The sequence below is a fragment of the Falco rusticolus genome, chromosome 11 (assembly GCF_015220075.1).
Source record: "Falco rusticolus isolate bFalRus1 chromosome 11, bFalRus1.pri, whole genome shotgun sequence".
Lineage (NCBI taxonomy): Eukaryota > Metazoa > Chordata > Aves > Falconiformes > Falconidae > Falco > Falco rusticolus.
In genome coordinates this window covers 8297935-8322092 of record NC_051197.1, presented here as the reverse complement: position 1 = coordinate 8322092, position 24158 = coordinate 8297935, and the positions used below count along the sequence as shown (strand labels likewise).

The following is a 24158-nucleotide window of genomic DNA, read 5'->3' as shown; positions in this document are numbered from 1 at the left end:
GTGACTAAGATTTAACAATCTTGATATTTTCTTAGATAGCTATAAAATTATACAGTTCACAAAAACAAACTCTTCATAGGTTACACTCCAGCCTGACTGAATTGTTCAAATATACTTTGTACCTTCCAAATAACAAAGAAGGGAGGGGGGAAGGGAAAAGTGTCTTATTTGTAGAATAATATTTGCATTTAACCACTGAAGTGTAATATTAGTATAATACATAATTATTAAACCCACTACAACATTCAACAATTTATGAATTTCCGGTTTCTTAGAAAGCTGAATGGAACATATTTTAGGCTTAAACTTGGCCATCACACACGGTTTACCATGAGACTCATACTACTTGCATTATAGAACAGCCTAAACTGCAAAATTATACAGTACTTCCCACTATGGTGAGAGAGCCACAACTCTACATTTAGAACTGCAAAGAAAAATCAGGAAATGCAAAGCTTCGCTTTTTGCTAAGCTATGAATTTGAAAACATATTTCCTAGCACATCAAGCACAATATGGACCTGTATGCTATAAGCATCAAACGAGTTAGTTTTTTAAAAGCTGAAAGACTCTTACACTGGTGAAAATGGAGTAAGCACAGTTAATCTGTTAACATCTACTCTGTCTCTTTTCACTGACTGTCAAGGAAATCATATTTTACACTTTTTACAGCATGTGCTTGGAAAGGATTTCCTAGTAATCTACACTAAATCTCACTGAAGGGTGACAACAGAAATCAGCATGTGCCTCTGAAGAATAATCTAGCCAAACATTTACATTTAGAATATTCATTTGTATTTATGCATGAGAAACTCCTGGCAAAAAAAAATTCTCTTCCTGCGTACATACAATCTCTTTATATAGGCTGATTTTTATAGTGATCGGGCTTTAAATCAATAAAATTAATATATATTACTCAAATTAGTTTTGTGATAAAAACAGCTAGAATTCATGTAAAATAACAATTTACCTAGGTAGGTAGCTGTATGGACCTCTGCTTCAAAGAAATTTGTTTGGTCCTTCTGCAGCCATAGGGAAGAGACAACCCACAGGGAACAGTTATTGTAGTTTCATCCTGGCTATTCCAAACCCATGGAATTGCCATTCCACAGGCCTGCCAGGAAGGATATTCCATTTAATCTGGCTATTGCGGCAATTCTAAATCTAACACTGGAGGTACTCAATATCAGTGTCAAATTTCCAAAGGCAAGCATGTCCTACCATGAATCCCACAATACTCTGTAGTCCTTTGATGTTAGGATTAGTTTTGCCCATAAAGTTCACAGATCAGAATATGAACATACAAGAAGATGCAACACAAGCAGCATTCTACTTCCCTGCATCACCCCTAAGTATGATACAGTTTTGCAGTAAATTATGCAAAGGCATATGCAAATCTGCTAGAAGAATCCACACACTTTGTAGGTGATATATTACCTACAAAGATTTTAATATAAGTTTTGTCTGAGGTTTCATGTGAGTTTTCAGAGGGTAATAAGACAATGAACACAACCCCCTTCAAAAAAAATTCTGCTACGCAACTAGAAAATTAAGTGTTCTGCAGAGAACAATCATTTCAAGACCAGGAAAATACAGTCAGATTTGCCATTCCAATAAAAGTCTGTTACAATGTGCAAGGTTAAGGATCTGAATTCATGGACCTCAGTGTTCAGTTGGAGTCTATATATATATGAAATTGGCAAAAAGGTTGATAAAATTTTCTTCTCAAAGTTGAGAATTATAATAAAGAGGTGATTGTCTGATTTGTTGTCACTTATCTTGGGAAATTATTAGGGCAGAAGGAGACTGATAAACAGAAGCAACAACCCTGCTCAGTGACTGGCTTAGAAAACACAAACGTTTGGGGGCAGATTATTTATATTGCTTACACCAAGCTACTAAAAGCTTCAGAAATATTATCCTTTCAATGATAACATAAACCCTATTCAACCACATACACCAGATTTAGCAGAAACACATCCAGTTGTTTTAAATCTATACTGAATATGTTCCACTGTATATACATCCTTTAGTAAAAATAGTAATAAAAAACTCATTTCTACTTGAAAAACCTTCCAAGTTTCAGCTCCTACATAACATAATGCATATTTAGACTAGCATGTTATTCAGTAAAAGATGTCCAAACAAGATGATTTGATGTTGAAATAGTCATCTCAGAACAGCCAGAGCAATGTAAGGTAAAATAATTGTCAAGTCAATCTCTAGCTTACACTTTATTGCAGAAATAAATTGAACTCTGCTCTAGCTTTTTGACACGTAATTCTGATACTAATGGGTTCAAATCCATTTCTCTTTGCTCTCCTTCCTAACAGGAAGCTTTATGTAATACTGTGTCAGAAATCTACCAGTTACTGGCTAATGTTTCCCTTAAATAAAAAGTCTCTGCCTGTAATAGTATTAACAGCTGCCATCAGTTTACAGTAATGAGCTACAGTTCATCATGGTAATACTACTATGAAAATTAGAAGCTTCCATGGAGCTTCTCAATTCACAAAAAAATTACCAGAGCCATCATGAGCAGTGGTGTAACAGCAGATACTGTCTATCTAAGGTTTACAGGCCAGATCCTAAACTGGTGTAACTGTACTCAATCATTACAATTGTACACGGTTTATTATAGTGTGTTATGTATCTAAAATATAGCAGTTATACTTTGAGGGTCAATATATAAAGCCAGTGTTACCTTTCTTGATTTGTCAAAGCAAAAAATTGTACATTCATTTTACAGAGTATTTCACAGCTCCTTCAATAGAAAGGTTAAAATACTTTTTTCTGGAAGAAATACAATGATTTAACTATATATACTGTAATATCTTGTGTTACCTATACAGTGCAAAAGAATCTTCCAGTTTCAATTAATAGTTTCTAAAAAAAAAAAGTAGCTATAAACCACAGCTTTTTAATTTTCTTTGCTTAAAAAAATGAAAATGCGTATCTTAATGCTTGATACCTCCAGAATTCTATAAACTAAGCATATTCTTATATGCAGTACAGCAATAGAACAATATATTTAATTGAGATTAGGATGGGATTTTCTCAGGCATTTAACATCACAGGAACTTTTCTCTCTCTGAAATCAATGGGAGACATACTATCTCATTCTACTGTAAAACATACAAATGTTATTTTCAGATCCTAATGGCAAAAAATAAATAAAAAACTTTTTGTACTGAACTAAATTTGATGGGGCATTGTATATCTGGGTTTTATGGAAAATATCCTTACCTACCTTTCAAAATTACTGGTAAATATAGGGCATACCCAGTTTATTTAAAGCTTCTCTAGGCAGAGGTGAGAGGAATGTAGAAGAGGAAAGAAACTAAGTAGACTAAAATTCACCAACCTGGATAAACAGTATGAGCAATGGGAAATACGAAATTCATAAAACCACAAATCAAGTAAGCAGATAAAAATTATTCACTATTTCTCATAACACAAAAAATATATTAAATATTAACCCAGCATATTTTAAAAAGAGAAAAGTACTTTTTATACAAATTGCATAATTAAGCTGCAGAACTCAGTGCTCCAAGGTCACAATGAGTATGATCAGATTAGACAAGGATGATATAATTCACAGAGTCCACCTATGCCTGTTAAAAACAATCTGGAGGCAACTACTACAATCAACCTGGCAACTACTACAATGAATCTGGTGACTTCTGACAGCCTGTAGCGAATTTAGACTGGTGGGAACTCACAATTCTGTGGTGCTGCAACGTGCAGTATGTGAGGAACAACTGTCAGGCTGGCGTGCAGGGCCCCAGGGTTTTCCTGTAACTTGCACAGCATGCATAGGTCATTTTTGCCTATACCACTGACACAGGAACTGAAAGTAAGGATTATTCTATACTTTCCTAGTTATTACTGATATTTTTTTTAAGTATCAGCTACTGGCCCTTGTCCAGATTAGGATACGACTAGGCAGCTCCTTAATCTGACCTTCTGTGATACCCCTTTATTTTACAATAAAGCCAAAACCAAGACAATGCCATAAGTGAGAAGGCAGACTCAAATAAAGTGGTTGTTGATGACAGAATGGGAAAAGCAGATGGGAATCTGAGATCCAGTGAGTCACAGTAAGAATGACAGTGGATTGTTTTTTCACCATCTTTTCATTACCAGACTAGTCTGCTTCAGTGTCACAGGTAGTTCCACTTCCGTGTTCCACAGCAACTGGCTATCTCCTGGAATAAACAGTATTGACACTAGATGCTTTGGAACAAGGTAAATTTCCATTTTTTATGGAGGCGGATTATTTCAGTCAAGAGTTACTCATGATTCTGTTGGACAACCCAAGCACAATATGATTTGGACTCATAAGCCCTGAGTTAGTTTTCGGTGTCCGAGAAACTTGCTGAACAATGTGCTGGGATTAAAAATTAGTTGCAAAATGGTAAACACCAGAATGAATCCACACTGCTTGAGGTTTCTTAAATGTGCAAACTATTCGAAGCAGCACAATAATCCTACATCTTTGTGGCACTTGATGTCCAATTATGACAGTTACAGGCACTCAAGATCAATGAAAGACTTCCCACTCTTCACAGCTTCTCTGCTCCATCTAACAGTTTCCACAGAAGCAAAGTGGAAGGCTCTTATTGCCTATAATATAGTACAACACTAACTTTCAGGAAATGGTTTATCCTCTCAATATTAAATTTCCTATTTTCTATTTCTCATTTTCACCATCAAAATTCAAGTTTTCTCTGCTTTTTCTTTCACTTATTGTAAGGTATCAGATATATAAAGACTCTGTGCACAGTGACTCAATATTGGGTTTACACATTAAAACCACAGGCAGCATACAACAATAATGAAGGAAAAGCATTACAAGATCTAGCACTCTAGTTCTTCCACCAACAGTTAATAGCAAAATAGGGGATTACTGGAGCCATATGCTTAATAGACTCAACCAGAATCAGCAGACAGGATACTGGCTTCTTCACTGATCTTTCCCAACTAATTTCAAACTAATCACCTCTCACGGAGTACCACAATGATTTCATTCTTAGACTTCCTCAGTGGCAAGAAAAAAAACAACTTTCTACAATTCTTCAGTATTAGCTTCTCTTTTTCTGCCCTGTCACGTAAAGGGCAAATGGTTTCCCTCCCCCAGTAACATGAATTAACCTATGTGTATTTCAGCTTGTTTTTATCTTCAGGTTCCAACAATTTCTGCATAGTATCTGAACCTGCCATGGCTCAAATACAGATTAGTCTGTGTAAGAAAGATTAAAAAAATCTAAAAGCAGGGAAGTTCAAAACATTTCATCTTCATCTCTTCAACGTAAATATTTTTCTTTTACTTTAGTTCTATGCTTCCACATTCTGATGTAAATTTTCAGCTACAAATGCAGAATTAAACGAAATTTGCATGGAAGAAATTTAAAACTGGAACTAAAAAAGGGGGTATTTAATCATAAATAAAGTTTTTAAATTGAAAGAAAAGTAAGCATGTCACATCACTGACATCAAGATCATCATAGTACTGATTTTGTTTATAGCATTTATAATGTATTTTTGACATTTTGAGTGACAGATGCCACCATAATAGGAAATTAAACACACCTGGCCATTAGTTTCCTCCTAGCAAAAGCCAGCGTTAAAACTGAAACATACAGTATGTATGTAATAATTACCAAACACTGACATCTAAAATGTTCTTAGAGACACCTGGAACACAAGAAGTTTATGAATTTAACACTGTCTTGCCAAGAGAGAATATTTCATCAGGACAATTGTTTTGCTAAAGCTGAATATTGTCTATGTTTACTAACCTGTCTGTATTCATTACTTTTTAAAGGATGATACATGTCATGACAGCTTTGGATAATTTCATGGAGATGCACACTATATTGCACTTACCAAAGCTTCACATGCACCCTCAATCTATTCCAAGCACAACTGAATTATTGATCCAAAATAAAATTATATGTACTTGAAAGGATTCCAACTTGGAAGAATCATCATTTATAAATCTAATTTTATGCATGACCAATATAGGCACAAGTTTCCAAAATGGCAAAATTATTTTTCTTCAAAACTGCAGTATGTTCAATTGATTTTTCTTTTTTTAAATGTTGAGATGAACATGCAATCTATTTTAAATGTCATCACTTTGTTTTTTATTTAATTAACATTTCATATGGCTTCCTCAGTAAATAAATAATTACTTCAATCACTATACATATCATCTAACCCTATGCCTTTTTGACTCTACAATAAAATTGCGTCACTTTTCAACACAGAGATCAGTGAAACTACTTTTAAAACGTTCAAAGGCTCCTTTGAAATAATCCATTACGGATTTTAATACAAGTTGCAGAAAATTCAAGCCTTTCCCTTATTAAAAGTAATAGATCCATATTACCACATGGTACGGTATCATAAGATCTTACAAACTTTGCATCATGAATCTGGATCCACTGTTCTTCCCTATTTTTTTTTAAGTCGAATGGCATGTGATATGTAAAAAATAGTCTCCTTAACCTGTAGTAACCGCAGTTAATTAAAAGGTACTGTCCAAATACACGCAACTCTCTCTCATGTTTTCAATGAAGACAGATATATATGTATGCATCTATGTATCTATAATATACACATATACACTCAAATATAGCTTTAAGGAATTTGGCCAGTGCATTGTATGCAGTGCAACATTGTAGTACACTGTGATGCCATCAAAATAAAGCCTAACAGAAATCCAGATTTTTGCTGCTTCTAGATTCTGAAGCATACATCCCAAAGAATGCAAATACGTAACTCCCATTTTGCCTCAACTGTTGTCGTTTGCTAGTAAATACCAGAGAATCTTCAGTGAAAGCATTCTCTAATTCAGACTAAATTTATTCACTTGCATAAGAAACTGATTTTCCCTGACAAAAACGTTTCAAGAGAGGTTCCATTCCTTTTTAATCTTGCTTAGAAAAAAACTATAATTTCAACACTTCTGCACTATATGTCTTTCTCCAAGGCAAAATAAAACAGTGAATGATAATGACTGATAAACCCAGCGGCATTAGATGAATGTCAAAATTTAAATCTTGACCAAGTTCACCCACAAGAAATGAACCACTATTCAGTAGGTAACAATATAGGAAAAACATCACTGACATGAAATAAATAAAAATTTCATACTGATCAAACTAAATCAATACTAAAATTACAGTAAGCAGTGAATTAGAGGTTGTAACAGTGATGCTACTTACAGTTTCATCTTAAAGTCAAAATGGCCATGTGAGCTGGAAATATGGGATGACAAAAAACATTCAACCCTTTATGGCTTTGGGGGAATGGCCCAAGGGTTTTCAAGTCACAGATGCAAATTCAGATGTCATTATTGACTGAGGGACCCCAATTTCAAACACATGAGCTAGCAAAGAACACATACAAACATGGACTTGAAAGAGGAGCTGAGAGCCTTCATCACTAAGCGTTAACAAGGAAACTAAAATTAGAAAGAAGCTTCAACAACTCAAATCTCAAAGCATTCTAGTCTTAAGACACATTTGATTTTTAGTAATGAAGATGCTTTTTTCCTGCTAAAAAAAATTAAACTACCCACCCATAAAACTTTGTAAGAAATTTAAATATAAATATTTCATTTTCTTTGGTAGTAGATTAACCCAGCAGCAGAGATAAATTTAAAACTCACCCATTCTGGTACATTCTTGCATTTATATTACCCTATGGTTTTTTGCATGAAGTTTTTCTTTTATGTCTACATCCATGTTTTACATTATTGGCAGTAACAGAAATAAAACTGCCACAAAGTTTCATACAAAACTGAATCTCATTTTAATTACTATTTGATAAGCACATAAAAAGAGAGGAAATTAATTAGGCAAGTATGTACATTTTCTATAAATAACAAATTTAATACAGTGTACCTTTTTGTACAACACTATAGTATGCTAGATACTAAGCTTCTTTTAAAAGCTAACCAAAATCCTTCTTTAAAAACAGATTTATAAGGGCAATATAAATTTAAAGCTTATCTTTCAGTACCACAACCTTATGCTTTAAACATTCTGATTTGGAACCAAACAATATCATACCACTCTTAATCTGAGACCCAATAAGATTCTGCTGTGTTACACTGCAATGGTTCTATGGAGTACTAAATCAGTCCAATATAAGCATACTTAGTAATTAAGTTCTTATATAAATTATAGTCAGATATGTCAATGAAACTAAGACGATGGCTTTGTTCAGATTGCTTATTAGTAAATAAACCATAAACTTCCAAAAATATATCATCTTCCAAATTTCAAATTTCTAAATTTTTATAATTAAATGTGCTTTAGTAGGCTGCTTCAGGAACCTTTACCTTTAACCTCATAAAATCAAATTATTTTCAAGTATCAGATGTGAGGTAACAAAACAAATGTATACGAGAAAACAAAACTGGAACATTAAAAACAACTGCGTTTTGTCTACCTGTGTAAAGGGTGAATAAAATACCCAAATACAGGAAGAGATACAGATCTATTTCTAGCACACTACATAAGAAGAGCACATAAAGATGGGTAACAGCTGGAGATGCCCTAAACAGGCAAAATTCAAATAATCTAGTGATTCTCCTTGTAAATTGTTATAAAGATCTATTTAGAGAGATTACAGGAGCTGACCAGAAGAGGATTAATAAATTATTAATGCAAACTATTCAACAATGAATGACTTCTGCCTAATTTAGTAAGAAGGTATATGTAATGAAATACACCACAGAAAATATGTATTTCAGATTGGTTAGGAAATGTTGCATGTCATAAAATGCTTCATAGAAATCTTCAAAATTTCAGAACTGTACTCCTTCATAAAAACATATGTACTTTTATACATGCATTTTCCAAAGCTAGGTAAATGCAATATAGCCTTTAATGCACAGTAAAGAAAATACCTGTCTTCTAAAATGAGAAACTATAAGATGCTATAATGCATCCTGATACCAGTAACTTAAATCACCAAATGACATTAGAGTGAAGAAAGTTCGAGAAGAAAGAAGTAAAAAGGCAGCCTGTTTCCAACTTTAGACTGCTTTTGATGTTATCCTTACTCCATCTTTGGAGGCAGCTTCTGCAGGAATTAACTGCACAAAATGAGTTCTTAGGCCAGAAAAAGAGGTTGAGGTACTTCAAATCATGCCTGGTTTGCTTTTCTTCCCCCCTACGTCTCCAAGATGTATCAATAGGTATAATGAAAGACATCTCCCTATACACATATTATTCATATCTTTAAACAATCACAGCTGTAAGGTCACAAAGAAGGCGTAGTCCACTGAGGATTATCGGGCTATTTTAGGACAGTAGTAAGAGGTCTGAACAAACTATAAAATCCAATCCAGATAATAAACAGTTCCTGAAAACCTAACCAATTAAAGACAGAGATTTTACAGCCTCTTTTATTTTACAAAACAGTGTAGGACAAAAAAAAACCTACTCTATAATGAGAGCTCCATGCATTCACAGTAATGTCCAGCTGTGATATTATCTGTCTTACTTTGGCATCCCGTTTAAATTTCTGAAGACAACTAGGCTATCCTTTTCTCCTAATTCATACATATACATAACAAAAAACTACCAAAAATCTAGAGTCAAAATTCTAGCCTCAGTCCAACTGTAACTGAAGTAACAGAGAGAATGCCTTTAAAGTAAATAACATTTGTTCTTTGATTTTAACCTCAGTTTGGATTGATTTATTAACTGTAATTGGTGATCAAATCCTAGCTGCCAAATATCTATTCTCTTCTATCCTTGGTATATTTTGTCACTACCTTTGTGATGAAGAACTCCAAATGTGTTTATCAACACTTGCAGAACAAAATTTGGCACTATTAGGAAACCCCTTCTGTTGGAAATTCTTTTTTTAATCTCAGTGAAAATACCATTTACGAACATGATTCATCAGACAGCAGAGTTGTTCAGGGTACATATACATACAGAATATAACACGCGGCCTAGATGTGCATTACTTATTGGTATAATATGGTTGCTGTTCTTTAGAGTAATTAAAATCCTCACAGATATTTTTAATCCTTTCATCACTTTGTTGTTTTCAACTCCTATCTTTTCTCAGATTCCTCAAAAGTAAATTTTCCAGGACAGAGATCATCTTTTTCTAGTGTGGCTACAGTATGTGGAACAGTAAGCATCATCTACTTGAGCAGAATTTCAGGCTATGGCCCCCAAGAGAAATAATTATTCACCTGTAAAATCCTCCAGTATTGGTATACTATTTACACAATTTATCACATGCACACACATTTCTTTTTTTCCCTCCAGATCTCAAATGATTCACTGTTGCTACTAACACCTTTAAAGACATTCCAGCTCAGAAGTAATCATGCACCTGAAGCACTGTCTATTTAAAATACTTGAAATGCAATCTGGAGATGACATTTGTTCATCCAATTTCCAGTTCCACAGAGAAGAAATTTAGCAAAATTGCAGATGTTTTGTAAGGGCCATGGTTGAAGTTAATAGGAAACAAACTCTGCCCAACAGATAGCATTATCCAGAAATAGCAGCCTGTGACACGTATATAATTAGAGAAATTGGAGGCTTTGCCCATGAGACCATGTGTTCCACAGCAAATCCTATTTCCTTCATTCTCCCTTTCATGGTTATTGCAAGGGTAATCATTGTGTGATTATAGTCCTTTACATGTAATATATCAGTTTCTTTTTGTTTTTTCCAATATTGGTGTTAATTAAATTCACTGAACAAATGATAAAAAAGTCCACAGCTCAGATCTTATCAGACCAACTGACTTACAAGTCAAACCATAGAAGGAGACCAAAAGACCAAATTTTACATCTCACAGGTATCTTATATGATGGTTCTTTTTTCCCATAAATATAAGCCATTAGCTATTTCTTTTGATTTTTTTCCTTGTTAAAAAGTATAAAATAAAACTGACAACATAAAATGCCTGATGTAGAAGTCCAAGTCATAAGGAGGAAGTTAATTTACCAACTACAAAGTAAAAAAAAAAAAGTCTACTGGTTCTACTGTAACATAGGGATATGAACATAAAAAAACCCAAGTTTATCGTAAAATTCTAAAAATAATTCTGAAAAGATTAGGGCTCTCACTGCTTTGCTACAGAACTTGGCTTACTACCTGCGCTTGTTACTGAAGCACAACGGAAACCGAAGACATATGTAACAGGAGGGAGGAAGGAAGCAATCAGTCTGAAAAAGACTTATGTATGATAGTGAAAAACAAATTAGGTATAAGTTTCCATAGTGATACAGCAACAAAAGGCTGCTGCAATTTTCAGCTGTCTATACTGAGACAGCAAGAGAGCAAAGGGACTAGAGTCTCTCCTCTGTAAGTTGGGATGTTAGCGTACTCACAATTGTCCATTTAATTTTAGTTCCACACTACAAAGAAAATATTGAAGGAATTGGAAGAAGAATAATTATAAAAACAAGATGTTCTGCAAGAAGCAAAACTACGAAGTGCTATGGATTTGGATTTCACGGTTGGATTGTCCAGTATCTTAAAAATGCAAATGCCAATGAGTACTTTCCCCTATGCATCTCCTCTGTGGATTCTCTGATGTTTAATAAGAAATGATCTCGTACTATAGCCTGTCTGCCAGAGGGAACACTAATGGGTCTCTTGCCCATCTGGCAGCCTGCTTTCCCGAAACTTACACAAATTCCTGTCCAGTGGTGTTGAAACTGGCCAAGAGTTAAGAAACTATTGAGGGAGAAAGGAGAGGAGAAAGATCAGCAACCACACAAAAAAGTAGGATACCAAGTAGACAGTGTGATCATATAAGCTTTGTTTCCCTGGGAAACTAGGCTAATTATCAAAGGGCTGGAAAGATTCACTTACGATGAAAGTCCAAAGGCCCTAAAGCAGAAAAATACTTAAACACTTAAAGGTAAAGTGCTCTATTGGATATAGAGTTGAAAGAACCAAACATGATAGCTGGGTTGAGACACAAATGATGAGGAATGTTATAATTTACAGAAATATAAATGTTAGCCAAGGATGATGAGGATTTATTTGTACCAAGAGGAGCTATTACTAAGCAGAATTGCAACTAGGAATAGTAGGATTAAATAAAGGAAAGTTTTAGGCTAAAAATCAAGCAACACTGTAAGTGAGATGAGTCTATAGTACTGTTTTGAGATGTAAGAAGTGGAAGCTCCCTGGCTTAAGAAAATTAAAAGTGGAATGTAAAAAACCCATTCTCTACGGAATAATGCATGGACAGTGAGATTGGCAGGAATGTCTAATCAGTATTTCTTTTCATCTATCACTAGATTAGTAACACAAAATACTGCACTAAACATATGGTAAAAACTACACTATTATCCAGTAGCAGAACTGAAACCTAAATCAGAAATACACAGTACAATTATGTGTTCCTAGTATTTGTATGACTGTTTTTTACACTGTGTCTTTTTTGTTTACTTTTTTACCCATTTGTCCACTGTTGGGTATAAATGATTGGTCTGATGCAACAGGAGAAAAAGAGAATGGATTTCTTGTTTTCTCATTATACTATTGAAATAAATTTCTTTGAAATAAAGGCTTTAGTGTGAAATGTCAAGCAAAACTGGAGATATTCTTAAGAAAAGAAAAACAACATATTTTCAAATCTAAGTACATAAATTTGTTTAAGAATTTGAAGCTGAAGGAAGAGGAAGATGAGAAGGAAATGTAATATAGACAATACCCAAAACTATTAAAAGTAGCTACTCCTTTTCAGTCCTCTAAAGGCCTGTTCTAAAAGATGTTCAGTCATCTAAAAGCCTGAAACCAGACCTAGGATATATAAATGCATAGATCTGCCCTCCTCCCACATCACCTATACAATATATCCAAAATAAAAATATTATACATACAATTATTTATACCGAGTTATTAAAATATCAACTTTTACACATCAAGTGATCAAAGTTACTTGTGTATTACTGCAACATTTTTAAGCAATACTGAATGGAATGGGGTTTTGTTATTATTTTCTAGTAAAACATAGAAGAAAATAATCAAAATGCACAAACCAGATTACACAGTATGTTTGATGTAGCAATTTCTAACATTCATTTAATATAGCTGAGCTACAATGACTAATACTGCCCATGTCCGCTAGTACAAAGACCTAAATAAGGTTCCAGACTAGATTATGTTCATGCTGGTCTCCTTTTAACAGAAATTGGAGAGATGAAAAAAAGATTATAGGAACACACATTATAAAAACAGACCTCACAAGTCAAACTTAATAGTGAAACCATTCTCTTTCATGTAGACAACCATGAAAACAAATATCCTGTAAGCACTAGATATATATTGTATCGTTCTATCAGATCTCTTCGCCTCCTTGAGACAGATTCCCATTCATCTCATGACTATATAATTTGATCATAGTTGAGTAAGGCACAGCAGGGGAAAGGGTCTGTTTGATAAAGTATTAGGCTCCAGAAAGATAGATAAACAATTTCATGATTTCTAGTTGTAACAGGAATGGTACAGTGGTGGATATTGAGATATTAGTCTCGTAGGAATACAAATAACAAGCTTCTGCAGTTTTTTCCTCTTACTAAGTATGTTTTCTCTCCATTAGGTGAAAATGACAGTTTGATTATGATAAACTAAAACAGAAAGCCAGAATAAAATGCAAGGTGCATATGAAAATGAAAGTTATTACGTAACTTTTTTTTCTTAGTATAAGACAAGCAAAAAATAGAGCAAGGAACTTTCTTTCTCATGGGGCATTTTTACTCAAAGAAACATTATTTAAAAGTATGTGAAACAGTTGCCTATCAAGTTGTTTCACATTTAAACCTCCTCTTTCACAGGGGACACATTGGCAGGCAACTCCTCACCTACTACAAATCACTTGAGTAACACCTGTTTGCAGCACTACCTTTGTTCTACATGTATTAAATGAAGACTGGAGTGGTAATATTTGAACAGCTATGATGGACTTTTTTTCATGTATTAGCACATATATTTATTTTTTTATATAGTAAAACAAATATATAGCAGCCATTACTAATACAGCTCCTGTTAGGTGGCAAATATTATAATATCTTTATATTATACTAACTTGCTGTCTTGGATAGCTGAACAACAGGGTGATATTCAGTCATGCTGACACCTGCTTTTACTTGTAAAATTTCAAAGAACAAAAAAAATCTTTTACAGCAAATTTTTAGTTAAAAACCCTGGATATCATCTTTTTTGTTTATGAAAATATATTCTGGAGTAAGCAATTTTTAAACCTATCATACTATCTAATTTAGTCTTACTTACCTGTGATTCTTTTACATTTTCAACAGTGAAGTTGAACCAAACTCGAAACCGTGGGTTACATGTATCTGGTCTAATGAACAGGTCATACTCAAACTGTGTGATGTGGTCCACTCGTCCAAGGTTACCTACCAGGAACACATGAAAAAGAATGCATTTTAATGAACAGCTGGTAAAGTTTCCAGGAACTACACTGGGGAAAGTTTTAAAAACTTCTACCTCTGTTAGTTAAAATATATAATAAGCCTTATAACAGTTCAGAATTATTTTTAATAGACTTAATAACAGTCACAAAATAAATTACCTACCAGTAAGCTACATGCATCAAAATACATCAAAAAGAAGACAACATGGATTTTTGTTATTCAATTAAACTGACTTACTGTATTCTCTCATCTGAGTATTCCAGTTAAGCATCCTAATATCCTTTTCATTGCTTCCCTTTTGTTTTTTCACTTTTCTAATAACGTCTCTCTACCTCTTCTATCCCCCACCTGTATAGATTTCTCTCTTCCCATTTGCTGCTCATGTTCAAGCACCTCTACAATTAAAGAGTCAATAGATTTCCACCTGGCCCCCCTGGCTGGCACTCTGAGCACCCCTCTCTCCCCACAGATGGGCCAGCCTTCACCTCCCTTGTGATTCAAAAGCTATCTCAATACTTGTCCTTTACTATTTGCAGCCACTATCACCTCTTCAAAAAACACAAGGCTGTCAGATTTTGCCTCAGTTTTTTTCCTGGAGAATTTCATGGAATAATATTTTTAAATATAGTCAGAGCTACATTGTCCCCTATGGCATTATTCAGCAAACAATCACAGTGGCTATAGATATGAAGTTCAGCACTGGGAGAACTTGCTAAGTGCTTTTAAATTGCTAAATTGTCATTTTTCCTTTGAAGTGTGCCAAGATTTTTAAAGACAAGGTTTAGACTGCCCATTTCATTTATATGCTACAAAAATAAGACTACACATTTTCCTGATCTGATCCAAACCCCATCTCATCAGGTCTTGTAAGACAGGGCCACACTTTACCTCACAGGCTAAATTATACTTTCTAAAAAAAAAAAAATAGCACTGCAAACCTGGTTTCATGGCTTCAGATATTTTTTTGGCCTTAGATATATATTTCTGAGTTGGATATATACTGTTGGGTTCAAATAGTTATTTCTAATGCTATTTGAGCTAAACAACTCCGTCAGCAAGTTCCATTCCAGTCAGTACAACTGTTACCGGTAACATGCTACGCAGGGTGTGCACAAGCAGCAAAATTTGGCTGATCTGCTGTTCTGGGTCGGAAAAGCAGCAGGAAAAAAAATTCTGAACTCTGTTCATCAATATATTTCTTCCTTTTCCCAAATTGTTTCTGGCTTTCCTAATTGAACTTTTTTAATCTTCTCTATTTTAAATGTTATCCTCTACTTTCCTACCCACATTCCTCTTTTCAGAAGAAAATTCTCTTCACCGAATCCCTCTGCAGAAAACCACTTCATGCTAGCAATCTGTTCCTAAACACTTGCCTGAAGGACACATTTGGCATATGAAATATTTGAAAAAAAATTAAAAAAACAGCAATATTGTACAGCTAGAATACCTTTGCCAAGTATAAATAATGTCATCTGCTGTAGGGGCGCAGGTGCCGGCAGCGGGGCGCAGGGCTGAGCTCTCTGAGGAGAAGCTGGGCTGCCCCAGGCCGGTCACAACCAGTTCCAGCCGCCTCCGCAGCAGCCGGGGCCCCACCCAGCCCCTCAGCCGAGGCAGTGGCGCCTCCTTAGCAGAAATGCTTTAAGGGCAGGAAAAAGCACCACACATACAGGGAGTGAGGGAGTCTGAGGAGAACCGGGGTTCAAGGAGGCAGGAAGGCTGCGCTGCAGGGCAGGGCACGGCACAGACCTCCTGTGTCCTGCAGGGAGGCAGGAGCAGGTGAATATGCCTTGAAGGCCCAGTGGCTGTGGAGAAGCCATGCTGGAGCAGATTCCTCTGACAGGAATGTAGGAAGGGCCAAGCCTGGAGCAGAGGAACAGCAGAGAGGAACTCTGGGGACTGACCGCAGACCCCATCCCACTGCACTGCTCCTTGTGGGAGAAGCGGAGTTGATCCTGGGAAACAAGGAAGGGTGGGGGAAGGTGTTTTAATTTCTCTTTGTTTCTTAATATCCAAACCTATTTTAACTGGCAATAAATTAGTTTTCCCCCAGTCGAGTCTGTTTTGCCAGTGATGGCAACTGGTGAGCGATCTCCCTGTCTTTACCTTGACCCATGAGCTTTTGCATCTTGTTTTCTCCCCCTGTCCTGGTTGAGGAGGGTGAGAGAACAGCTGGGTGGGCACACAGCATCCAACCAAGGTCAGCCCACCAGATCTGCCTGACTTAATCTGAAGTCCCTTACACATCTAAGTGCACTTTCTGCCACAGGGGTCAGACCCATCACTGTTATTCACAACAACAGAACTCAAATCTTAATGTAAACTACTATTTTCTACAGATTATTATCCAAAGTAAGTAAGAATGGTAAAATTAAGCTATTGCATTGTAATACCTTTAATTAAAGGACTTTTTTACTGTGTTTTTCATTAAACATCATGCACATATAACATTGTAGGGGAAACAATATCCCTCATGTATTTCAGAATTTAGGTGGTCCAAGCTGTTCAGCTGCCCAGGCTGGATTCCAGTTGCCTCACAGGTCAGTTTAAGCTCCCTCTGCAGAGCTAAATGTGTGGAAGCCCAGAGTCATTTCAGCCTGAGCTGGGCATGTGATGCTGGTGGATTTTCTAAGAGCAAGGCAGCAAGCTGAACGAACACAGACTGTGGACTAGGTCCAGCTTGTAAACTACTATGTATACATGCCTCGCAATGATCTCAGCAATTCCAGATATAGATTATCTGCAGCACAGAGCAGAGGTGCAAATTTTGGTCAAATTACTTCCAAAGAAGGACACAGAAGCAATTAAATTTGTATTTTAAGTTCAAAGATCATTAAGAAGTTGTACTGCAAAACACAGGAAACAAAAATATTAAGTGAATAAATAAAAACAGAGCAAAATGAGACCTTGGTTTCCGACCTATTGCAAATTTCAGCTTCTGTTTCACCATCAGACTGATCTGAACTGTATGGGGGACAGATGGCCCACTCAGAACTACTTTACAGAGTCCATAGGATACCTAAACTAGCACTGGAGAATCGTACAGATGTCAATGAAATCACTGATGGTGAAGAACAGTAATGCTGGAACTACTCCAGGCCAATCTGCTCTGGAAAACCTACATAACTGTCCCAAAAACAGCAGAACCTTTAACAATTTAATCATTGTTTGCATAGTTCCCTGGAACTCCCAACACTGTTTTCCTCTTTATCTCCAATACTTGAATACTCACAACCCTCTTAATGCATTTTTTCCTTTTGTGAATTTTATCTCACTTTATTACTTTTTGCCTAAAGAACTGCCTCTTCCTGGGCTCTTTCATAGTGCACACCAGCTACCAGAGTCACCTGCAGCCATTTGCAGCTCAGTATCATTTGTACATTTCATTAGTGCACTATTTCTTCTCTGTCTTCCAGATGCTAAATAGGCTGGACTGAACACTAATGCCTTCGGTAACCAATTCAACAAGTTCCTCGTGCGTAATAGACTACTGTTTGTAATATCACAGCCTTTGCTCACAATCTGTCAGCCTAATTTCAACCCACATAGCAATGTCATTAAACAAGACGGCAGTTTTGTTACAAGGAAGCCTAGAACTGTAAGAACAAAACACTTCCTTGCTTTAAGAGACACTTTGCAGAAAGCTGGCAATATCACTGAAAAACATTTTTTGGTGTCCAAGACAGGATATAAGCTTCCCAACATTAATCTCATAAACAAAGTTAACAATTTTACGTACTGCCTTCACACTGCTGAAATCATGGGAAATAGATGTATTCTAATGAGTGAGAATTATATTCCAATACCACAAGTAACACAGTGAAACGCATTAGAAACTATGAAACAGGAATTAAAACATTGATTACACTATTTGATTTCAACATTATACCATTTTAATATTTTAACATTGAAAATAATTTTTTTTTCTTAAGTGCAAACAACTTCTAAACCGCTTTAATTTTTTAATAGCTCTATAAGGTTCCTTAAAATGTCTCTCTTTTTTTTTTTTTTTTTTGTTAAATGCATAGCAAGAGAGAAAACTGTTTAATGAATGGTTACACAGTAAGTTCCTCCTATGTTACTGCAATCTCTCTGCAATTACACAATACATATGCTCTGCTTTGCAGTACCTGACGTGGATAGTTTACGTGCTGAAATGATGATAAATTTAAGAGAAAGCTAGATAGCACCAATTTTGTGTAATGTACCTACCAATAGTTTTCTGTTTTGATACAACTACTCTAAGACCCTTCCTGTGCACAGTGTTTATTCTGTGTAAATTGCTAGTCCGGTAATTTGTGGTATCAGTAAGAGAGTCTATTCCTAACCATATTGCTTAAATACGTTCTTTTAAAATCAAAGAAAAAAGTCTCACACTACTACAACACCACCTTTTCTTTGCTTTACTTTGGGTTCATGCCCACATGAAATCATCACCCCTCCATTCAATCAATACAGAAGTTTTATCTGTGAGACTATGCAACATTTTATAAAGCATCATCACTCCATAATTTGTGAGTAGCATTATACTTTGGGGGTTAACATTATAAAACATAAGATATTAGTAATGTTATTTAAGGTACATATAAAATTAATTAACTGATGAAGTAATGTAATCTGCAAGGGAAAAAAGTCCAACAGCATTATGAGCAGTTAAGATCTGAACTTATCGGCATTCTAAGACATTTCTTGTTTAATGTATTTTTATATATATTATTATTGGGTTATATATATAATATACATTATATATTATATTATTGGGTTGTCATCTGGTTGTCCAATGGCTTTCTGACAATATCTTAAAATTAAAATAAGCAATTTATTAGAGTAGCCAGCACTTTATACAACATCATGGATTTTTTTCTCCTATGCACTCTGAAATTAGTTGAAGGGGTTTTTTCTATTATAATTTTACTTCACAGAAATACTGGCACAGATTTTTTTGAACTGATGGGAAGATGTGAACAAATCAAATTCCCAAATGTCTATAAACTGGCTTTTACTCAGCCTTGGGGTTTGTTTTAAGACATGCTCAATTTTCAGTCACAGTTCTGTTCAATACTCCTAGCATACTGAGAAAAGAAGAGTCATTTTTCTTTAATCATGCAAGCTTAAATTCTTAATTATATTTAGTTAAATTGCTTCACAGAGTAATGTTTAGTGCAGTACTTTCAAAATGTGAATAGTGAAAGGGGTCAATAGCATGTTTCAAGTTTCTTTAAAAGTCAGAAAAAAGCCCGATATTACTATTTTATTAATCACGCAACATACACTTAGTCCTCATAAAATATTAACATATATTGCTTCCTACATCAATAAGTGTACTTTACACAAATAAAGAAAACCTGCTTAAGAAAATGCTAGCTAAACTTACAATACATTCTAACAGTTATCATAAAAATACTAGAAAAGAAAATATAGATATGTTAAGCAATCCTAAAATCTTCTTAAACCACACATTGTGCTTTCCTACAGAGAATTTTAAGATGAAAAATAGACCTTGAGGGTCTTAGACAAGCCTGAGGCAATATAAAGAAAAAGGTCAAACACTCTGCTAAAAAGGACCGTTATCTTCAGAACAACAACTTATCAGCCAGCTTGCAGCCCTGCTTATTTACAGTTATTGGTCCCAGAGGAAGTGCACTTCAGCGCAGGGCACGATTACTTTGTAATGAGTTTGCCAGAAATGGTAAAGGAAACTAATTTGTAACAATGTGCTGTTCCCTGCACATGAACTTTCTCAGACACTTTTTTTGTCCAGCAATGAATAACTAACTTCAGCCTCCCTAATAAGCAGTGAAAACACAAGTGCACTAAAAACGACTGAGTTGCAAGCATAAATGTGCTGAAATATCAGTGATTATCCCTCTCAGCTGTCCATTACAGTACTCATGATGACCACCAATTCCCCTGTGGTGGATATATAGAATGCAGGTTTCAGGGGGTGGATTTGCACATGAAAATTAACACCATTTGGAAGAAAATAGCCTGCACCTGTCACAGATTAGCAACAAAAGGTCAAATGCCTCCTTTTACACCTAGAGCACTTGCATATTGTATGCCTTGCTTATAGGAGCCTAATTCTAGTTTCTTAATTCAGAAAAGTGAGCACCATGGTGAACTGAGGAGAAAAAAAGAATTAAATCTTGGCTAAAAGCTATCAATAAATCTATTGATCAAGATACATATGAATGGAAGTAGCTGAGGCAATCTCTGTCTCTAGAAGAGGTAGTTTTTCAAAAGAGAATTACACAAAGTGCTCTTCTGTTTTTGTCAATACGCTGCCAGGTTTTGAAATGCTATTTTTCATCCACACAATAAAAATCTTGACAAGTAAGCAATAGAAAATCACTAATACACTTGCAGCTGCATTTCAATCTATACAAATTCTTTAAATAAAAACAACCAAGGAACAGATTGGAATATACATCATTTTTACCAGTTGGACCTGGGATCACGTCAGATATAGCCAAACAGTATTAATCTATATTTTCATGCAACTCTATTTCACAAAGTAAGGTAAAATGTAGAATATGGAATACCCTCAATGCAATCCATCCTTAAAGATCACAAAACACATTGACATGATAATGCAAAGAAATTTTATTGGTACATTCTAAATGGAACAGGAACTACAGGGACCAAGACCTGTAAAAACTTCTCGAGTGAAAGATTAGATATCTTCTGAAAGGAGCGCACCTAAGAATATCAGTTGTAAATTCCCACTGGCTTTATGGTCTTTGTCTGTGAAAAGAATTTATTAAAAAATAGTTTGGTGAAAAGTCCTAAGCAACTTCTAAATAGCATTTGATTTTTAAATAGGAAAAAAAATCTAATTCAATAGTGATGAACTCTGAAATCCTGTGTGTTTTTGCATCATGCCCTGGACTCCTCCCCAAAGCATACGTCAAATCAAGATTCCTGAATCTGCAAAGCACACGATTTTAATAAAAATACAATACCATGAAAAACACACATGCACCTTGTAAACTAAACTTTAAATTACTAAAATTGCACATATTAAGCTCTGCAATACAAAGTAATATCTACACTGCAACAGTTCAATAAATGACCAAAAAAACTCTCAATACTCTTTTAACAATATTGAATTATTTTAAGAACCTGATGTTTCACTTAAAACTATAGCAATGCACATGACTCAGCTTTCAATGAAAATCCAAATCACCTTTCAAAAATGTTCAAGACTATCAAACAGGTAAAGCATTTCAAAAGTACATGGCTTGAGAAGCTGGATGCTTCAGGCTTGTATACGTAGGCTCTCTTCTATCCTCCCTCCTCAATTAAGCAAGTTGAAATTGCTGTGTTTCTATTATCTTTCAAGTTTTTATCAATAGTGACATTCAAAGAACAGTTAATCAGTAGCTTTTGTGAAAAAAATCGTACAGGAACAATGACTACCTTGGCTCTTAGCAGCAATCTGTAAAAGGCCAGCTCCCATCACTGGAAAGGGTAAACTGAGATGTACATATTAATGCATAACTTATAGAGGCTGAGCAATTCTGATTGAGCTTTTGTTGTAATTAGACAATATGATAAAATCTAATTGTGACTGACAGCACGTGAAAATTCAAGCTTTTACTGGTTTATCTATGAATATAGCATTAAAATAAATTGTATTGATCTTTTGGGTATAGAAGAGTTACAGGCCTCCATTTGTTCGTTTGTTTCACTACCAAATGATTCAGTAACAATATGGAGAACAGCAGTGAACCCAAAACTCAAAAATTGTTCTTATCCTTTCCAACTATCCTATTCCTTTTGGTGTAACAATATTGATTTTAATGGTGTTGGTCCTAATTCATAATAATAAGAGCACGATCTGATTTTCTATGCCTTTTCAAGATCACAGTCCAAGTTCCAGTCCTTCCAATATTTTACCCCACAAGTGATGTAAGTAAGGTCCACTAGATCCATTTGCCATGGTCATCCTAGTATCTGGGATCACAGTTACTGTTTCTCAGTGGTCCCAAACAAGCATAATGAATAAATCTGCAATTCCTTTGTATTGAGTTACATTGCAGAAATACTGAAGAACAGTGTGGCCTAGACTAAAAAACCCACAGGTTTTTTTATAAATCAAAAATGTTATGTGAATTAAAGTAGGAGGCAGAATTTATCACCCACAGCAGCTAATCTGGATCATTACATTAAAATAAAGATGTGGGATTAGCCTCTGAATGAAGTGAAAAATGTACAAGGTCATTTTTAAGCAAGCCAAAGAATCATCTTCCATACAGAAAATTAAGGAATTTTAAACCTTTAAGAAAGATGGACTGATTGAAAAAGGGAAGAGGCATAAACCAGCTTAAAATCAGTGGAATATAAAAGACAAGAAAGCTGGGGGGACAACACTGTGATATATTTTCTTTTACTGAAAACAATTACAAGATTCTTGCATTTTAGTAGTCCGGACAGTGCAGCTAATGGATAGTTTTAGTATGAGTTCTTCCTTTCAGAAAAAAATGCTTTTCTTGGTCACTGGTGTTTGAGTGATGTCTGGGTGAGGGGGAAGGGGGAATACAGGGATTAAAATTTATTGAGCAGCATTTTTGAGGCTACTCCTGCAATGAGGTTACTATTACAGATTTCAAAACATAAATAATTTTAAAGTTCTAGCATGTGTTAATCCCAAAGGCCACCTACTTACATCACTTGCAACTTTCCTTCAAAGGTAATCCCGAAGAGTAAACAATACTATTTAGAAAGACAACAGAAACAGCTAGGAGAATGGGAACATTTTCGGTCTTTTTATGTTCATTAAAAGGAGCAGTCTTAATGGTGATCCCAGTTTAAAGCACAATGAAAAACAAGAAATCCTAAAGATTTAGCCATCATTGCTCAAAAACCACCATGAGCAAAATAACACAATACACAAGCAACAGATACCCCAATATACCGCAAATATCATTGTGTAAACAGCAGGCTTACATACGTATAAAGAAATTATATAATAAAACCTTGCTGAAGGAATTCAACAGTTTTGATCAAATTAGATGGATCTTTAATCACTTGCAGCCAAAGAGCTTTATTTCAAAATTGCCCTTATCAATAAACACTAATGTTTTTAGTTAAAGGACCCAAAGGCTTGGAGCTGTAAAGAATAAAATGACAATGTTCACTGTGCAGGGAAATGGTAAAGGATAGATAAAATGTAGTCAGTCTCTTGACTCCTTCTCCCACTTCTCTGACATTCTTATGAATTACAAAAATATCAGTAGAGCCCAAGACTGCAGAACAAATTCTCGAAAAAGTCACAGAATCATATAAATACAGAAGCTGGCAGCAGTAAAGCAGCAGTGCATCAGCTTAGCCTGGAGTGTCAAGAATACTTAGAAATCAGAGGCCCATGCCCTAAGATGGCCATTGCACACCCACTACACCAAAACTACCAAATCCCCAGAAAAGCAACAGACCACCAATTTCTCTGCTCCCTCTTTATCAATTCCCCAAAGGCCTCCAATGACAGATGGGCAGTTATTTATCCATGGCAGTGAACCTTTGTTAAAAGAAAATCAGAATACAAAGAGGTTTTGCATTAGTGTCACGAAACTCAGCTTTCTTTAACAAAGTACATGCTACCAAAATGGGTAGCTCAAAACTGTGTACGTATCACATCCTTCAAAGTGAAGCTCTTACAAGAAAGGCGTTTGGGGAAATTTCTGTTTGGAAGTCACTTAGCATATAATGGGTGCTATCCTAAA

At 35.2% G+C, this 24158-nt stretch overlaps 1 protein-coding gene across 4 annotated transcripts in view; it reads right to left on the bottom strand.

Annotated features, from left to right (window-relative positions):
- The window catches only part of LOC119155386 (BEN domain-containing protein 5), a 965021-nt gene that overhangs the window by 897207 nt on the left and 43656 nt on the right, over window positions 1–24158 (bottom strand). For all 4 annotated transcript variants that reach the window (XM_037404023.1, XM_037404019.1, XM_037404021.1 and 1 more), the window contains exon 3: window positions 14297–14421. In XM_037404023.1, the coding sequence (XP_037259920.1) occupies window positions 14297–14421 (125 nt within the window). The remainder of the gene's footprint in view (window positions 1–14296; window positions 14422–24158) is intronic.